Source organism: Ammodytes marinus (genome assembly GCF_949987685.1).
Source record: "Ammodytes marinus genome assembly, chromosome: 1".
In the NCBI taxonomy this organism is placed as follows: Eukaryota; Metazoa; Chordata; class Actinopteri; order Uranoscopiformes; family Ammodytidae; genus Ammodytes; species Ammodytes marinus.
Window position 1 is genome coordinate 34,339,659 of NC_137230.1, and position 17,500 is coordinate 34,357,158.

Genomic DNA, 17,500 nt, shown 5'->3' on the forward strand with positions numbered 1-17,500 from the left:
ATGCTCGTTATCAACTGGCAAAGTTTCATGATGATATCTATAAGTACTTTTTTTAGAACCGATTCATCTGTACAGTCTCGCCTTAACCTAAATTGCATCAGATTTTTACATGCAGACCTGTGTTATGTTATTATCACAGCTGTGAATGGTCTCACTGTATTAAAATATACATCACATCCTTTCTTGAAGTCTGTCTGTCTGTCTGTCTGTCTGAATAAAACGTTTAAATTGTTGCATTTTCCTTTTGTATTCCAGTTCAGTTTGACGGTGTGGACCAAAAGTCTCGTATGTCTCCGACTAAGGATGGTAAAGTGCGTCCGCTGCAGAGGCATTCCAGTGGCTGTCTGGTCAACACCAAGATGACATCAATGGAACACTGTGGCTCATCGCTAGGGGAACGCATTGACCCAACCATGCCCCTGGAAAGCCAGTTGTGAGTTGGATATTTTATTTTATTAATTTATCTTTTTTTTTTTTTTTTTTTTTTTAGTTTAGTTAGATTGTTGTTCCTTTTCTTGTGATGACTGCATTTTATTTAAAATATTTTATTTTTTTTTCATTTTCTGTTCATGAATAAGAGTTTATCAGAAGGATCAAAGAATTGAGATGAATCATTGGTTTTTAAAGGAGCAGTCAGCGATTCAACACATGTTGTCAAAATCCCTTTTCAACAAGCATACTCCAAAATCGCTCACTCCACCTTCAACACAACGATACGAAAAATACAAAACACAAAAAAAGTTATAATATAAACAAATCAATAAAAAAACGAATTAAAAAAACAGCAGTAGATATACAATACGTTTATATATTTCCCCATATACACTGCTATCTACATTTTGGATGAACATCAACAACAGAACATCAAATTATGACATTTATTTATACAGGTAAATCCCATTGAGACCGAAGACTCTTTTTCAAGGGAGACCTGTTTTCCTTTCCCACGTTACCATTCACACACACATTCATACACCGATAGCAGGCTAACTATCGACATTCACACGAGGCAAGGTCGGTGAAGTGTCTTGCCCAAGGACACAACAACCATGACACAGGTGGCAGGGCGGGGATCGAACCACCAACCCTTTGATCATCAGACGACCCTCTCTACCAACTGAGCCACATATGCCAATTCCTCCCATTCTCCCCCTCCCATAACCCTATGTATCCATTCTAAACCCTGTCTGTCTTATTGTCCCTACTGTAGCTGGTACCACGGAGCCATCAGCCGGACAGACGCAGAGTCTCTGCTCAGGTTGTGTAAGGAAGCAAGTTATCTGGTCAGGAACAGTGAAACAAGCAAGAACGACTACTCACTCTCACTCAAGTAAGGACAGAACTTTATCACTATTATGATATTCGCTCCACGGTTCCCTTTATTATGTTATGTGACTAGGACAAAGTCAACTGATCTGCATCCTTCTGTCTCTTTTTCACTCACTTTCTGAACCAATTTTGTCCAAATTTTGCCACTAGAATCATCAAAAAACTGAAATGTCCTTGTTGCTTTAAGTTTAAAGGAGTATTTGCAATGGGCATTACTGTCTGTACACATGCATGTATTAGCTACAAATGCTTACTGTTGGGGTACACATAGTGGACAAATCGAAACATCTTGCTCACAAAGGTCTCTGTATACCTGTCTCCCTGTCTTCTGCTGACTTGGTCTTTTTCAATATGATAATCAGTTTCACCTCTGACACCTCTGTCCCACCTACACCCTGCCTGTCCCGTGGATTTCAACCCATTTCTGCTGATGTGCCCAAAACTCACTATACCTGCTGCCATTCATAAGCAACCCCTGACCCCCTACACACACACACACACACACACACACACACACACACACACACACACACACACACACACACACACACACACACACACACACACACTGTGCCCAGCAGTTGGTCCAGAGGAGAATTCTGATTGGTTTGTTCCGGTCTGACATTTGATAGAGGTGACTTTCACCGCACTACAGTCATATCCCATTGTTTTGATACAAACGTGCGTCTTTGCTGGGCTTGGTTCAAGGATGTTCACTACCAGGTGATGTGAGTAGCATAATACACACAATAGATGCATCACATTCAGGGTCCACTCTTTGCTTTTACTACAGACCAGATTAACAAGGAGAATTGTATGTTATGTCCTTTAGAGCTAGAAGAAGCTAGAGGAAATTGTGTTTTATTTCCAAACCTCTCGTACTTTTTATTTTATTCAAATACATGAATGTGTCAGCCGGTAGTGTTGACCTCCTTATTGCAAAGATTAACGGTACAATGTCACCATCAAGGCTGACAAGCTTGATTTCTGCACACAAATTTAAGTTGGTTAGATTGTTTGTATTTTGTATTCGAATGGCTTGGAGTGGTAGGACATACCATATTGTAAATACCAATCTCTCAACCCCATCAGTGTCAGATTCCTAGCCATACATGTGCAGTCCCCTTCTCTTACCATAGTCAAACTCCGCTACCGCAAAGGCATCAACCTTTTAATCTCAGTATCTCTGTTGACAAATGCTCTTTTCACATACCCTTTACACACAGTACATACTATATATAGAGGCAGACTCAACCATATGACATTTAGAAAAAAGAAACTCCATGACCTTCAGATGATAAGGAATCTTTAATATGCTCGGAGACATTGATTAGCCTTTGTTAATATGGCATATGGCTAATTTTCCTAGGGGCTTATAAACAGCTCGATTTAAGCAATGCAGCTCAGGGTTCACAAACCATTGCACATACAAAAGTTGGCAAATAAGTGTTTTATCTGTAAAAAAAAAATGTGGAATTGATTAAAAAAAAACATCTGTTATTTCATACAACAAATACTGGTATTGATAAAAATGAATTTATAATGGTTAAAATAAATAAAATTCCAAAAGGCTCAAGGGGTTCACATACTTTCAAGCAGCACTGTATCTTGACAAGGAAATGTAATGCTTGTTTCCACTGCTCCACTTCTCCCCATGCTACTACAGCTGACTGCCTGTCTCAGTGACTGATCATGTGCTTAAGCTCGTGTGACCACTGCTTTTCTCTTGCCCTAACCGATTGACAGAAAGCCCTCAACTCACTGGGCTAACTGCTGGGCTGCCAACCGGCTACACTGGCATTCTTTATTTTAAGATAATTTTAAACAATTTTGGGGGGCACTTTCAAGCTTAATTTGACAGTACAGAGTTGAAATGGGGAGACAGACAGAGAGAAAGGGGGGGGGGATGACCTGCAGTAAAGGTCTACGGGTCGGATTTAAACCCACGACCACTGCAACGAAGGCCAGAGCCAATATGGGACGCGCTCTATGCACTACACCACCGAAGCGTGAAGAAGTTGATTAAGCCTACCAGTTCCACAAAACTCTCCTTCCATCTTTATATAATGGTGAAACGGAGATAAACTAATGCTATGGGTCCCCCCCCCTCCCCGCAAATTAAATTGCTGACAATGTTCAACATGTGCTGAAAGTTATTAGGATGAATATATATATATTTTTTAATATTCAAAAATTCAACACCATAATGAGAGCATGTTATTTAATCCTAAATTACTTATCTTAGATTGATTGGTGGACTAAATAATATGTTTTAACCTTGGTCCAGTAATGGCTGGTACACACACACACACACACACACACACACACACACACACACACACACACACACACACACACACACACACACACACACACACACACACACACACACAGCTGTCCAGTCTATAAGCTGCACTATTAGAGCGGAAAATGAGGGAGGACAGTTTGGAAAGTTGTTTTAATAACTTACTAACTCTGATCTTCAGGTAGACAATACGCTTTACTTATGTTACTTTATTGCCTATATTATTTATGCCAATGAATTTAAAGATTATGTTTCAAGCTGTATTAGATAGTACTGAGTTGAAATGGGGAGACAGACAGAGAGAGGGGGGGAGGGGGGATGACATGCAGTAAAGGTCCACGGGTCAGATTTGAACCCGCGACCACTGCAATGAGGCCGGAGCCAATATGGTACGCGCTCTATCCACTACGCCACTGATGCCAATTCATTTGGACAGTGTATTCGCCATATGCCTGCCTCTCTGACCTGTTGTTTTCAAGAACTGAGGGCAACTCATTGAAGGACATAATGATTTCTAATGGCCGTTTGTCATACTGAGGTGCAGAAAAAGAGAAATGTTGCTCTCAATCGGAAAATAAAAGTTGTTTTAATCTCTTTAACTTGGTAGGAACTGTAGCGTAGTGTGGGCTGGACCATCAACCATAATCTCCCCTCCCCTGACCAAGCTTTAGCAGAATGGGATTGAGGGATGCTTCGGTGGCCCCAAGCAGACACACAGTTTGCTTAAGCCTTGGGCGGCCGTCACAGCTGATAAGGTTGTCATTGATGTGGGCAGAAGTCAAAGTGATAGAAAAAAGAAGCCACTGAAATGAAAGTTTGGAAGCACAGACAGACCTCCATGATGGAAGGTGGCTGTTGGTAATTTGTTTGATCTGTCTCATAAGTAAAAATGTTTGTTCACGGACGTATTCGAGTTGGTTACTTTTAAAGTTGTCTTAGAGTGGAGGGATGTACTCTAATGTAAATACTAACATTTCAAATAGTGGAATAGCTGTTCTTGTTCTGTGTTATAAGTGAAAATGCTTGTTTAGTTATGTATTTGAATTGGTTTAATTTATTTTTTTGTCTTGGACTGGAAGGACCTACTATATTGTAAATACTTGCATTTCAAATGGTTGACAATAGCTGACAGGGAACACAAGTATTAATATAGACAATGTATCTTGAAGTATGCGTGTGTCTGTGTCTGTCTGTCTGTCTGTCTGTCTGTGGACATTCATTTGTATATTTGTTACTCATGGGAATTACTGGTGCCCCACAATGCAACAGTGCAGTCAGGGTTAACCGTTAACCCATTCTCTCTCTCCTGCTGCTACTGGAAATGAAACCCAAGGTGAAGATCCTCCATGTTTGAGGTTTGCTGAAAAATGTATAAAGTCATGAGGTGGAACGTGCGTACGTGCGTGCGTGCGTGCGTGCGTGCGTGCGTGCGTGTGTGTGTGTGTGTGTGTGTGTGTGTTGAATTATTGATAAAGACAGACGTCGCTGAGACCCTTCCAGCCTCAAGAGGGGGATTCCATTTTGTGTCTGTTTTGCCCTCCTTTATAACCTCTCCATTCTGTTCAGTTGACCCGCTACCTCAACCCATCATTGATTCACTCTTTCTCTCTCTGTCCCTGTGGAGAGAAATGCTTTGGAGGTGTTTGATACATGTTTAACCCCTTCACGAGCGCCCAAGGATATAGTGGCATTCTTCTTTCTAACTTCACAGGAGAGCTCTGGTGCACAGAATCAGAATTACTTCATTACAAAATTGCAAATACATTGGGGTAGAAGCTCTCATATTACCGTAAGTGCCCTTCTTTAAAAAAACAAAACAAACTATTAGGTTAAATTTTTTTCTAAAACAAATATATACATCAGACTATTTCAGTCAACCATTTGTAGAGGTCAGGTTGGTATGATTTATTGCAATGATTGCAGGTGTTCAATTGTGCCAGTAAGTACAATAACATTTATGTTTTTAGGGAACACATTTGAAATCCTGTATCTGGTCCAGACAAGATAAATGACACTCTAGAACACAACAGCAATATTCAATCTTCCTTTTGTATTCAATCTAATCCACATTGATTGGAGTATACAATGACAGATTGTGTTTCTTTAAACTTCTGATCCGGCATCACCCCACTTACAACACCATGGGCCGGTTTCACAGACATGGATTAAGCCTAGCCCTGGACTAAATGGAGTTTTGAATGGAGATTGTCCATTGAAAGTACAATTTAGTCCAGACCTAGGCTTAATTCATGTCTGTGAAACCGGCCCCATGTCTTCATTACAATAGGGTTCATCCCAGGTAGACCTAAGAAATAATACGCATTCTGGATATATCTGATGTCATGGTAAAGCTTAAACATGTCACCGCTGTATAGCCAAGGTATTAATATCTTTTTGGCTTAAGATTTTGCCTTTTTCCGGTGCCATAGATTCATAACAAACGAAGAGGGCATCTTTCACAGAGCAAAAAAAAACAACAATCCAATATGCTGCAGCCGGTGGAGATAAGCGGTGATGTCTGTCAGGGCTGTTCCTGCTCTACAGACAGCCAGGGTTCAAATCAAAAGTCATAAAACCTCAATAAACCGGACGGCAGGGCAGAGCTTTCCCCTAGTGAGATTAAGCCTCACAAACACAAGGGGATATGATAACGCTATAAAGGCCTGTCTATTAAAAAAAAAGAATTGTAAAGAAAGCCCCCCATATTCATTTTGAGAGCAGTCGTATTGCGTATTACTGTTGTCCAGGTTTCTGTCTCTGCAGGTCTGTCATATAATAAAGTCAAAGTCAAAATTATTTCTATAGCACATTTAAAAACCAACATCACTTGACCAAACTGATGTACAAGATACAATACAAAACAGCATATAAGATACATGATAAAAACAAGTTAGGAAAAAAAAGTTAGGACAAAAAAAGTTAGAAGAAAACAGTTAGGATTGTCAAAGTCCCAACTTATGTTAAAGGCCAATGCAAAAATAAGTGAGTCTTCAGCAATTTATTAAACTGTTCAACTTTACAGGGATCCAGGTTCCATTCATTCACACACAGTCATACTGATAAGAATCCCCCTCCCGAACACTCAGAAATCAGTTGGGAATCTGAAAAATGAGGCTATTGATGTGTTGGTCTTTTTAAGTGTGGCTGTGTGTAACCTAACGCCCATCAAACCAGTGTGAGGCATAGACATTCATCAAATGCACTTTGCAGGAAGGGGGTTTTATTATACTGGTGGATGGGGGATTTGTAGAGATTTATTTCAAGGTTCATACAGCCTTTTTGAAAAGTGAATAAAAATAACTTTGTCAAGGAACCCAAAGCTTAAAAGCCCCTGTAACTGTAAAGCCAAATCCACAAAATCCTTCTCACTATGTCATCTGGGGAGTGTGTTGCATGATAGTAAAGCATCTAAAAAGTTAGGCATATGTACCAATCCAAATGAAATATATTCCCTGTGTTCCAATTCACATACTTGTTCTTTTTACTACACTACATACTAAAGTACAGAAGAGTTTTAGGGCCACATGAGAGAGGAAAAATCAGATAAGGAAGATTTGTTTTTCATTATGTTGAGAAATGTCAAGAATAAAGACGAATACTCCAAAATGCTAGTGGGGTTAGTGGGGCATTTATGTATTTGCAGCATACTACAATTGACGTGCATCATGTATTGGGACATCCTAAATATTTTTTCTGCCATACTAAATAGTATGGAAGTATGGGGATTGGAACGCAGGGATTGTCTTTTCAAGTTTGATAAACCTTTACAGACATTAGGTTAAGATGAGGCTATGGGTTATGCTCTGGTTCTTATGACACAATGGGCCAGTTTCACGGACATGGATTAAGTCTAGTCCTCGACTAAATTGTACTTTCAATGAACAATCTCCATTCAAATTTCAATTTAGTCCAGGACTAGGCTTAATCCATGTCTGTGAAACTGGCCCAATATGTTCCCAGAGACTTTAAATTCAAGCTATTTTCAAACTTTTCCGACTCTTTATGAACCCTGAAATGTGTCGTTCTCTGCTCAATTCATGATGAACTAGTTAATGACGCTCTGATGTCTAGACTAGAGGCGTCTGATACTTGTGTTTACTTTAACTTCACAGCCATAGCAAGCCTGCAGCTCCCTACCACAGCTTGCCTTTAACACATTTATAAAAAATGTTTTCATATATTTGAAATATTCTATATCATCTGTTATGTAGGGTAAACTTCATAGATTGCTATACATGTCTTTTTATGTCATGGAAGAAAATGATTGATCTCATCTTGTTTAAAAAATGCACAATCTCAAAGGAGGCAATCCACCCAATCATAAGTATTTTTATTCTTTTGTATGGATTGTCCCTGATTTGAACCCTGTGCATTCTTAGCGCATTTTTTTTTTCTATCTACTTGTGTGTGTGTGTGTGTGTGTGTGTGTGTGTGTGTGTGTGTGTGTGTGTGTGTGTGTGTGTGTGTGTGTGTGTGTGTGTGTGTGTGTGTGTGTGTGTGTGTGTGTGTGTGTGTGTGTGTGTGTGTGTGTGTGTGTGTGTGTGTGTGTGTGTGTGTGTGTGTGTGTGTGTGTGTGTGTGTGTGTGTGTGTGTGTGTGTGTGTGTCAGGGAGAGAACACAACCACAGGGCAGGCTTTACACATGCAATTACCAGATAAGTAAAGAATGAATTTGTATTATGTTTGAAGGCACCCACAGCACTGTCTTTGGTTCAGTTTGTGTGTGCATCTCAAATGATGAGCACATCTACAAATATATGCATACAGTTGTGTGATACATTCGGTGACCCCACACATATGGATTTTGTTCTTTTAAGTGGCTTCATCTTCATACGTCTGTCTAAGTATTCATGAATTATAATATCAGTTATATAAACAAATGTACATTGAAAAGTGGAGCATTGCATGTGGGGATTTTAAATCTCCTTAACACACTTAAAGCGGCTACGAGTAACATTTAAATATCTTTTAAACAGCCTCATGTTTCCTCTGATAATCATAAATTACCTTTAACAGCAAACGAGACCATCAGTGCAAAGAAAGACGTTTTTAAATAGTTTTTATTACTCCTTTTGGTCTGGTCGCACACCCAGTCCGATTTTCGGTTCGCTCGTGCAGGCTCTATAGTCACATATCCATATTGGTCGCAGATTTCAGTGTGGCGCTGCGACGTGATTTGAGAAGCCTATCCCTCCAGGTGAGGGAAGGGGAGCGGGAGCCTTGTTTGAGACAGTTATTTGTCGTCATAATGACTGATAACGGGGCTGAACCATCAAAGAAAAAAAAGAGAATGCAATGAAGAAAAGCTAAAAGGGAGAGTGATATAGGCTTCGGGGGACATGGGCGTTGCCAAGCAACGTGTATACAATTTCACGAGAGCGAAACTAGACTGCAGTGTTTACTCCTAAATGAATGAGCGGTTGGTAGGCTACTAACACAAAGTTTGCTTTGCTTCACCATCATAAGATAACCATTATCTGAAATAGTAATTATTTACAACAACATAAGCACATTACCTCATTGTGATCCATACTAACTGCCGTCTCTCGTTCATTCGCTTTCTGTGAGGAGTCGGACACGGTCGGACACGTAATCTTTCAGCTCCGTGAGAGAGAGAGTAGTTAGGTGACACTGCTCAACTCATTGCAATCAGGTGTGTGTGGCAGTGACTGGCATTAGTTGATGCAGTGTCAAAACCACTCTCACGGAGCCGAAAAGAGTCCTCACACTTTCAACACACGGACATGCACTCTATTGCTCCCTTCTCAGTTCACACTCACGCGCCTGGCACGCGCCTGGCACGCGCTTTGCGACAGCGGACGTCGTAAAAATACCACCGCTTTTGTCCAAAGGGGACGCCAACGTGCCATGTTACTCGTAGTGGCTTTAACCAACCTGTTTGTTACTGTGTCAAAACATACAAGTGTGATTATGTCTGATCTGTGTAGGAATATAACTTCATGGTTCTGTTCATGAAATAAAAGAAGACAAGAAAAACTTTATTGTTTGTCACAAAGGAAACAAATTCGTCCATGACAGGGTAGGCTCAAATGACATAAAAAATACATATACGCTCTGGAAAAAAATGAAGAGACCACTCCAAATGTTCAGTGTCTCTTGTTTTACTCTTTAGAGGCATATGTTTGAGTAGAATGAACATTTTTATTTTATGATATAAACTACTGCCAACATTTCTACCAAAGTCCAATACATCATTTCCATTAGGTAATGTAGAGATGAAGATTGAAGAAAAATCCAGATTGGTCTCTTAATTTTTTCCGGGGCCGTATAAGAGTTGCAAAAACATTGACAATATAAATAGTTCAAAAATACAGACGATGATTATTGAATGGAGTGAAGTATGTTGAGTGAAGGCTGTGGGGATGAAAGAGAAGTAATATTTTGTCTGCTTAACTTTTATACAATAATCCTGCTTGTGCACAGCCCTCACCAGAGTGTTATATACCACACAGTCTTTGACACAGAGTGCAGAATGCTTAGTGCAGATAACAGTCAGTGGCCCCGGGAGTCAGTGGCTCTGCTGCTCCATGCTTATATACCTGATGTGTTTGGCTGCTTGACACAGACAGGCTTAGAGAGAAAAGGGAACACTTAGGAGATGTGTGTGACGTGTGTGTGTGTGTGTGTGTGTGTGTGTGTGTGTGTGTGTGTGTGTGTGTGTGTGTGTGTGTGTGTGTGTGTGTGTGTGTGTGTGTGTGTGTGTGTGTGTGTGTGTGTGTGTGTGTGTGTGTGTGTGTGTGTGTGTGTGTGTGTGTGTGTGTGTGTGTGTGTGTGTGTGTGTTCACTTGTGTGTTCACTTAGTTATGCACTTTGATGAAAAAAGTCTAAATGTCGAGAGTAAACTCTGCTGTGAGGTTGTAAAGATGTTGACATATTGCTACCGGGATCAATAACTCATAAGCTAAATGTTATTAAAACACAAATGATGAATCGTTGGTAAGGCAGAAGATGTCACCGAAACCAGATGTTCTATAAACCTATAAGACTAATAACTGCACTGCACTGTATCAGAGTGAAGTTATTGAATATTTGTCTCTTTCGGTGTTGCCCTTTGTAGATGGTCCCTGTGCAATTTAGCAATGCTATTAGTGGAGCTTAGAGGACGTCTGGTTTCAAAAATGAGGTTGTAGTCCATTGTCTGCCCTTATGCCAATAGAAAAGATACATTGTTTGTGTTTTAATAATGTTTTACTTATGAGTTATTGATCAAATAATTTTGAAGTTTAAGTGTAAATTTGTCAATATATTTCCAACTCTACCGGTGTCATGAACTGTGGAATTTATTCTTGAAATTTCCACTTTTTATTTATCGATGTGATTTTATTTTTGTCCCCCCCCCCATGGCCCTAATATTCTTCCACATTATTTTCTCTACCAAATAACTTTGTTGTCCTCCTTCCTTCTATTCTTTTTTTAAATATACAGTACAGATCCGGAAAAAAGTAAGAGACCTGGATTGTTCTCTATCTTCATCTCTACATTACTTATTGAAAATGCTCTAAATGACAATATTTTTATTGTGAATTTAGTAGAAATGTTGTCAGTAGTTTATATTATAAAATCAAAATGTTCATTCTACTCAAACATATGCCCTCTAAAGAGTAAAACAAGAGACACTGAGCATTTTGAGTGGTCTCTTAATTTTTTTCTGGAGCTGTATATTTCAGCAGTACATTGATTAGTAAATTATAACAACATATAATATAAAGTAGACTACGTGGGGGTTTTGTTAGCTTCAAATAACTGATGTGCATTATGTTGATGACAGTCCATAATGACTAAAGTGCAGCCAGTGAGTGCATAGTATTTCAAGACCTCCGGCAATCATAACTTGCCCTGAGCATTAGCTGCTGTTTGAAAAAAGCTATTATGCTAATGTAATTTCGTAAAAGGCAAATTAGCAAAATAGTACATTCACAGCAGGACATATAGTATAGGGACCATTAACATTGTCCCATTCCTTAGCTCTAAAGCCCACTGTTGCATCACTTAACTCCCAAACAAAGTAATTTTTTTTCTATTATTAACCCTGGAGATTACTGGCACGCTGTTAAAATGTATTGATCGGAAAAGGCTCCTATACGAACGAGGGAGCTTTTAATTTGCCATCTATTTATTGCTGTAGCTTATAAGTGATCCATCCAGGGGGTTCATTAGACTGATCCTTTATGCTCTGTATGTGAAACCCAGCACCTTAAAGCAACCCCCGGACGGCTTTTTAGTCTCTCAGTCCCTTTCCCCCACAGACACATCCAGAGTTATCAGAGGTAATCCAGCTCTCACTGAGTTGGCACGTACTGTGGGGAGAGAGAGAGAGAGAGAGAGACTACTGCAGAGAGAATGAGAAAAGAGCTGTCAACGAGCGCAGGAGGGAGTTTATATAATATACAGCTCCGAAAAATGTTCGCAAATGTTCAGTGTCTCTCGTTTTACTATTTAGAGGCATATGTAAAATATGTAGAATAAACATTTTGGTTTTATTCTACAAACTACGGACAACATTTCTACCAAATTTCAATACATTTTTGTCATGAAGAGCATTTTAAATAAGTTATGTAGAGATGAAGATTAGAGAAAAATCCATAATTTATCAAGGTGTCCTGTCAAAAAATCAGTTTTATAATGGACTGTGAGGCAAATGCTACTTTTCTCAGGGATGTTTTTGCTGCAGTAACACAAGTGACCACTTGGAAGGATTGGCAGAAATGTTCTCCCAATTCATCCATGATTTAGCTTTTTAGATAGAGAGAAAAAAAAAATAATACAAAAGATTAGGCCTTAACATTAAATGTAATTCATGCATCTAACAACCTGTTTTCTGTCCTCTCCCTCCCTTACCCCCCCTCCCCCCCCCCCCCTCCAGGAGCAGCCAGGGCTTCATGCACATGAAACTGTCCCGTACGAAGGAGAACGAGTACATCCTGGGTCAGAACAGCTGCCCGTTCGACAGCGTGCCCGAGATCATCCACTTCTACTCCAGCCGCAAGCTGCCCATCAAGGGGGCCGAGCACATGTCCCTGCTGTACCCCGTGGCCATCAGGACACTATAGTGCTGGCCTCTCTCTGTCTTTGTGTGTCTGTGGCCCCTGGGTCAACCTGTAGGCCCCTGGAATCCTCCTTGGGTCAACCTGTAGGCCCCTGCAGTACTCACCGGGTCAACCCACTTCCTCCCCAGATGGGCCTCTTGGGAAAATGAACTAGTTGGCTCCCTTAAAAAATAAACTGCTGAACTCCTAAACTCAACCTCATTGGCCGAAACAGATTCCAGAACTGTTTTGAAAGGCCTACTGCATTCTATTGTATACGTTCTTCGGACTCAAATGTTGCAGAAGTGGATTATTATTTTTATTTTATTTTATTTTATTTATGACACGTACAGTACAACACCCTCGTCATGACATCATCACAGACTGACTGATCTGATTGACATTTCATTTCTCGATGCGTGAGCTGATTTATTTTTTTCCCCTTAGCACTTAACACTCAAAGAAAAAAAATATTAAAGGTACAACATTATAACGTTTTATCACTGGGGTGTGTTACCTGTTTATCGTAAAAGAAAGTTGTAGCTTTTTCCGAAGAGTGCACATCATGAAAAAAAAAATGTGTATGAATTTTTTTTTTTATTATAATTTTTTTTTTTTTTTACATTTGGTCAGGAGCTGTTGCTACTGTAATTGTTTGTGATGGGGACTTGAAGATTGTAAAAGCCGTGTGTTAAGAGGGATAGCGACATTTTACGAGGCATATTGGGGGTGTATAATATTGTGCACATGGGCTTCGTTCAGTGATAATAAACGTGCTCTTGTGTGAATGATGTGTGTGTTCCCTTTAGCTGTGTTGGGAAAAAAAACAAGTGCGCCTATGATCTCTCTATCTTGTCATAGCACATACTGTCTGCTATCCATCACACAGTGGCTGTATCACAACCAATGACAGTGTAAGTACCGCGGTTGCTGAGACAGGGCAGGAGTATATAGCATGATGGATGGGTCGACCTCTTTTCTGACACACTTACAATGGGCTAAAGGGCTTGGAGACCGTAGCCTTGTCCCAAGTGGCCCAAATTAGCCTTCGAGTGACCCTCTGCTTAGAAAGGCTTTGCATCGGGAGAATGAAATATGCCTGCATTGTCTACCTCAGAAAAAAAAAAATCAATTTCATTCGTCCCATCTTCGGATCAATAGGTACAATGGGGGTTTGCGGGCGGACGATCGATCGACTTGCCTCCGCCCCACCCCTCTCCCCTTCGACATTCCCAATTCCCTTACGCAATTGCGTCATCGTTTTTTTTTTAGGAATATGTTTTTCAAATTGAGTTAAAGGTGCACTATGTAGTTTATGGGGAGGGGGATTTTGTTTGCATTTGCAGAGCCTGCAGTTAGTAGACAAAACATACTTACTGTACATGTAATCGTTAGCGTTGAATAAGTGCATCATAAATCAAAAGTCAATTATTTCGAGACACCTAGAATCAAATGTAAGACTAGAATGTGTTTTTCAACCAAACTGTGGGCCCTGCTGCTGTAAACAACAACAGTGAAACAGCTACTTTTCATGAAGCTTTATAACATCAAACAATATTCCATGGATCCAATTTTCCCTGTGTGTTTATTCAGTCTTGCAAATATGTCTTAGAACATGTCTCCCACACACCCAAAGTTACATAGTGCACCTTTAATCCAAGCTTCTTTTTTTTTATAAAGAAAACAGGCATTTATTTTATTTTTTCCAGATCAGCAATTGTATGTATAGTCACTAATATGATACTGTGTGATGTCAGTAAACAAAATGTTTTGGTTAATGCCTTATAAAAATGCATGGGTCAAAATCAGTCCTCTTAGATCAACTGATTTTTTAACAATTTCTGCTTTTGACGATTGTTCTTTGTGAGTGTAATTTATTCTGGGGTGATTATAACTGATGTGTTGCTCCGTAGTGACCCCCCATGCACACACACACACACACACACACACACACACACACACACACACACACACACACACACACACACACACACACACACACACACACGGCCCTCATTGTATGTGATTGATTGTGTATTTTGGGACCTACTCCGGCCTCTTTACCTGTGGTGCTTTCAAGTACATTTTTTTCTGTTGTTACAAATTTCTGCTGAATGCACGTTTGCCTCGGCGGCCTGACTATGGAACTCAACGTCTCCGAAGCAACGGGATTGTCAAGACGATCGCATTCTGGCCAAACCACCCCCCTCCCCCAAAAAAACACACACACACACACACACAAACACATAAACACATAAACACGCACACACCAACCCACCCGACCCTGGAGCAATCACAACGCAGCCTGTTTGAACTGGATACACACCTATACCTTCAACCTGTCATGCCTCCACTTTGCAGTAGAATCTCTCTATCATCTTCCCTTTACTACCAGATGTGCATGTGTGTGTGTGTGTGTGTGTGTGTGTGTGTGTGTGTGTGTGTGTGTGTGTGTGTGTGTGTGTGTGTGTGTGTGTGTGTGTGTGTGTGTGTGTGTGTGTGTGTGTGTGTGTGTGTGTGTGTGTGTGAGTATGAATGAATGTGTTAAAGATGTTCATGTAGGGCCTACAGTATAAGTATATGCATATGAATGTGTGCACAGACTTCCTGAATTTTAGTGATTTTTTTTTTTTTACGCTGCTGGCACTAACTGCACTGGAAAAATGAGAAAGTCAGGACCACTCAAACTTTCAAGGCGATGGTTTTCACTAGATTCTGTAGGTTTTGGGTCACCTAAAACTCTCATATGTAAAGAAAAACGTCCTACATTAAAGCCAACTGATTAGCTTTTGTTGAGAGAATGTTACTTCTCAAGTTTTGAGTTCTAAATACAAATAATTCCTCAACATTTTAACCGACTTGGTTTTGTTTGTTCTGTTGGTCGGATAATCAGTTGCAGAAAGTGTTATTGTCTGAAATTCTTAGTACGTAGAACACCAACATTTGACGTTTTTCCAAATATGAAAGATACATTTTCACTACATACAAATAAGTTATCGCAAAAAAAGATAATTAGTTGGCTCAAATGTTGGCAGTTTTCCGAAAATCTTTAACAGTGTAAGTTGGCCTCTAAATCTAATGAAGACGGTTGCCTTGACCATGTTTCCTTAACTTTTTCATTTTGTACAGTGTGGTGACAGCCTTTGCTTGAAGCCTTATTATTATCCCCTCAACTAAAGAAACTAGAATTCAGCCCCATTGATTTAAATCTTTTGCTTGAATGCCACATTATTACTCATTAGCCACATTTGACTTTAGCAACTCATACGAAAGAGACACGTCAGCCTCTGTAATATCTCGGCATTTAATATTGCTGACCAATTATACAGCGAGAACAAGCAGATTTTGCCAACAGCATCCACACCGTCAACTGATCATAATGCGAGGGCCTAACGCTTGTTTGATCGGATGAGTTCGGATCAGGATTTATGAGTTGCAAAATTCTGTGTTTTTTTGAGCAAGTCCAAGAAAAAAATGAAAATGAAAATTGGAGCGACTTTGGTCCAAGCTGAAAATGACTGATTATTTAGTTAGTTAATGACCTAAGCAATTGTGACCCCCGTAAGTGAAATACATTGTTGGCTTCTATCTATCTGGCTTATATCTCCGTTGTGTGCTATGCAACTATGAACTGCAGTCATTGAAGGGGTTAAATTGATTGGAGTGTGTGCCTCCCTCCAACTAAAGTTTAGGACACGTAATGGTGCAAAATGTCCACTAGATATACAGCTCCGGAAAAAAATTAAGAGACCAGTCTGGATTTTTCTTAAATCTTCATCTCTACATTACTTAATAGAAACGCTCTTAATTACAATCATTTTGGGTGGAATTTTGGTAGAAATTGTTGTCAGTAGTTTGTAGAATTCATTCAAAATATTAATTTTACCCGAACATATGCCTGTAAAGAGTAAAACGAGAGACACTGAAAATGTGGAGTGGTTTCTTAATTTTTTTCCAGAGCTGTATATGTTTAAACAGCTGAGTGACTTGATTTAGTATTAATAATAAAAAGTTGGATGTATACAGACGTTAATATTGTTGGTGCAGTAAGTGGGGAGAGATATGTAGAGATAAGTATGTCATAAGAGGGCGTCTGTACATGTGTTAATGCAACCCCTTCAGCTTTATTAAGGGATAGAATGTTGTGGAAGTGGACCTATATGAGAGGATATATCCTAAGAAGAAATGCAAACGAAATAGACTATATATATGTGATGTGTCCTTTATGGAAAAAATAGTTCCTGTTTAAGAGATCAAATATTGACAGTGGAGGCTCTTTATTTAGTTGCTGCTTGATGCTAATGATGAGTATTATATATATATATAAAGGGTTAGAACATGCGTATGATGGCAGCACTGCCTAGAGAGAGAGACAGAGAAAGAGACAGACAGAGAGAGAGAGAGAGAGGCCTCAGGTTAGGAGAAAGGAAAGATGAGAATAAAGGGGGGAGAGGGAGGGGAGGGATTTGCTGCAATCAGCACACACACTCCCCACACTCGTATGTTACTATTATGAGACCCTGAAATAGCCCTACTCCTCCGTAAGAAGTGTCTTAAAGCGTGTGTGTGTGTGTGTGAGCAACCATTCAGCCATCAATGTGCCCCGTGTGTATCTTTGTGTGTATCGCTTTACTGTGGTAAAGTAAAGTGGCATGTATGAGTTTTTTCCTTTAGTGTACTTTTTTTTTTTTTGTGCCACGTATGTATGTATGTATGTACAGTATGTATGCACTACTATAACATATCTCTGTACAGTCCCTCATGGCCAAATGTATATACTGAATGTATTGTATGGGGACATGGAGGCGTCAAGGTTCAAA

At 39.8% G+C, this 17,500-nt stretch overlaps 1 protein-coding gene across 1 annotated transcript in view; it reads left to right on the top strand.

Moving 5' to 3' along the window:
• The window catches only part of shf (Src homology 2 domain containing F), a gene marked incomplete at its 5' end in the record, with an annotated part of 26,198 nt that extends 11,604 nt beyond the window's left edge, over nt 1-14,594 (top strand). The window contains 3 exons of the mRNA XM_080029165.1: nt 256-433; nt 1,211-1,330; nt 12,518-14,594. Coding sequence (XP_079885291.1) covers nt 256-433; nt 1,211-1,330; nt 12,518-12,704 — 485 coding nt within the window. The 3' untranslated portion in view covers nt 12,705-14,594. The remainder of the gene's footprint in view (nt 1-255; nt 434-1,210; nt 1,331-12,517) is intronic.
• Between the last annotated feature and the right edge of the window lie 2,906 nt (nt 14,595-17,500).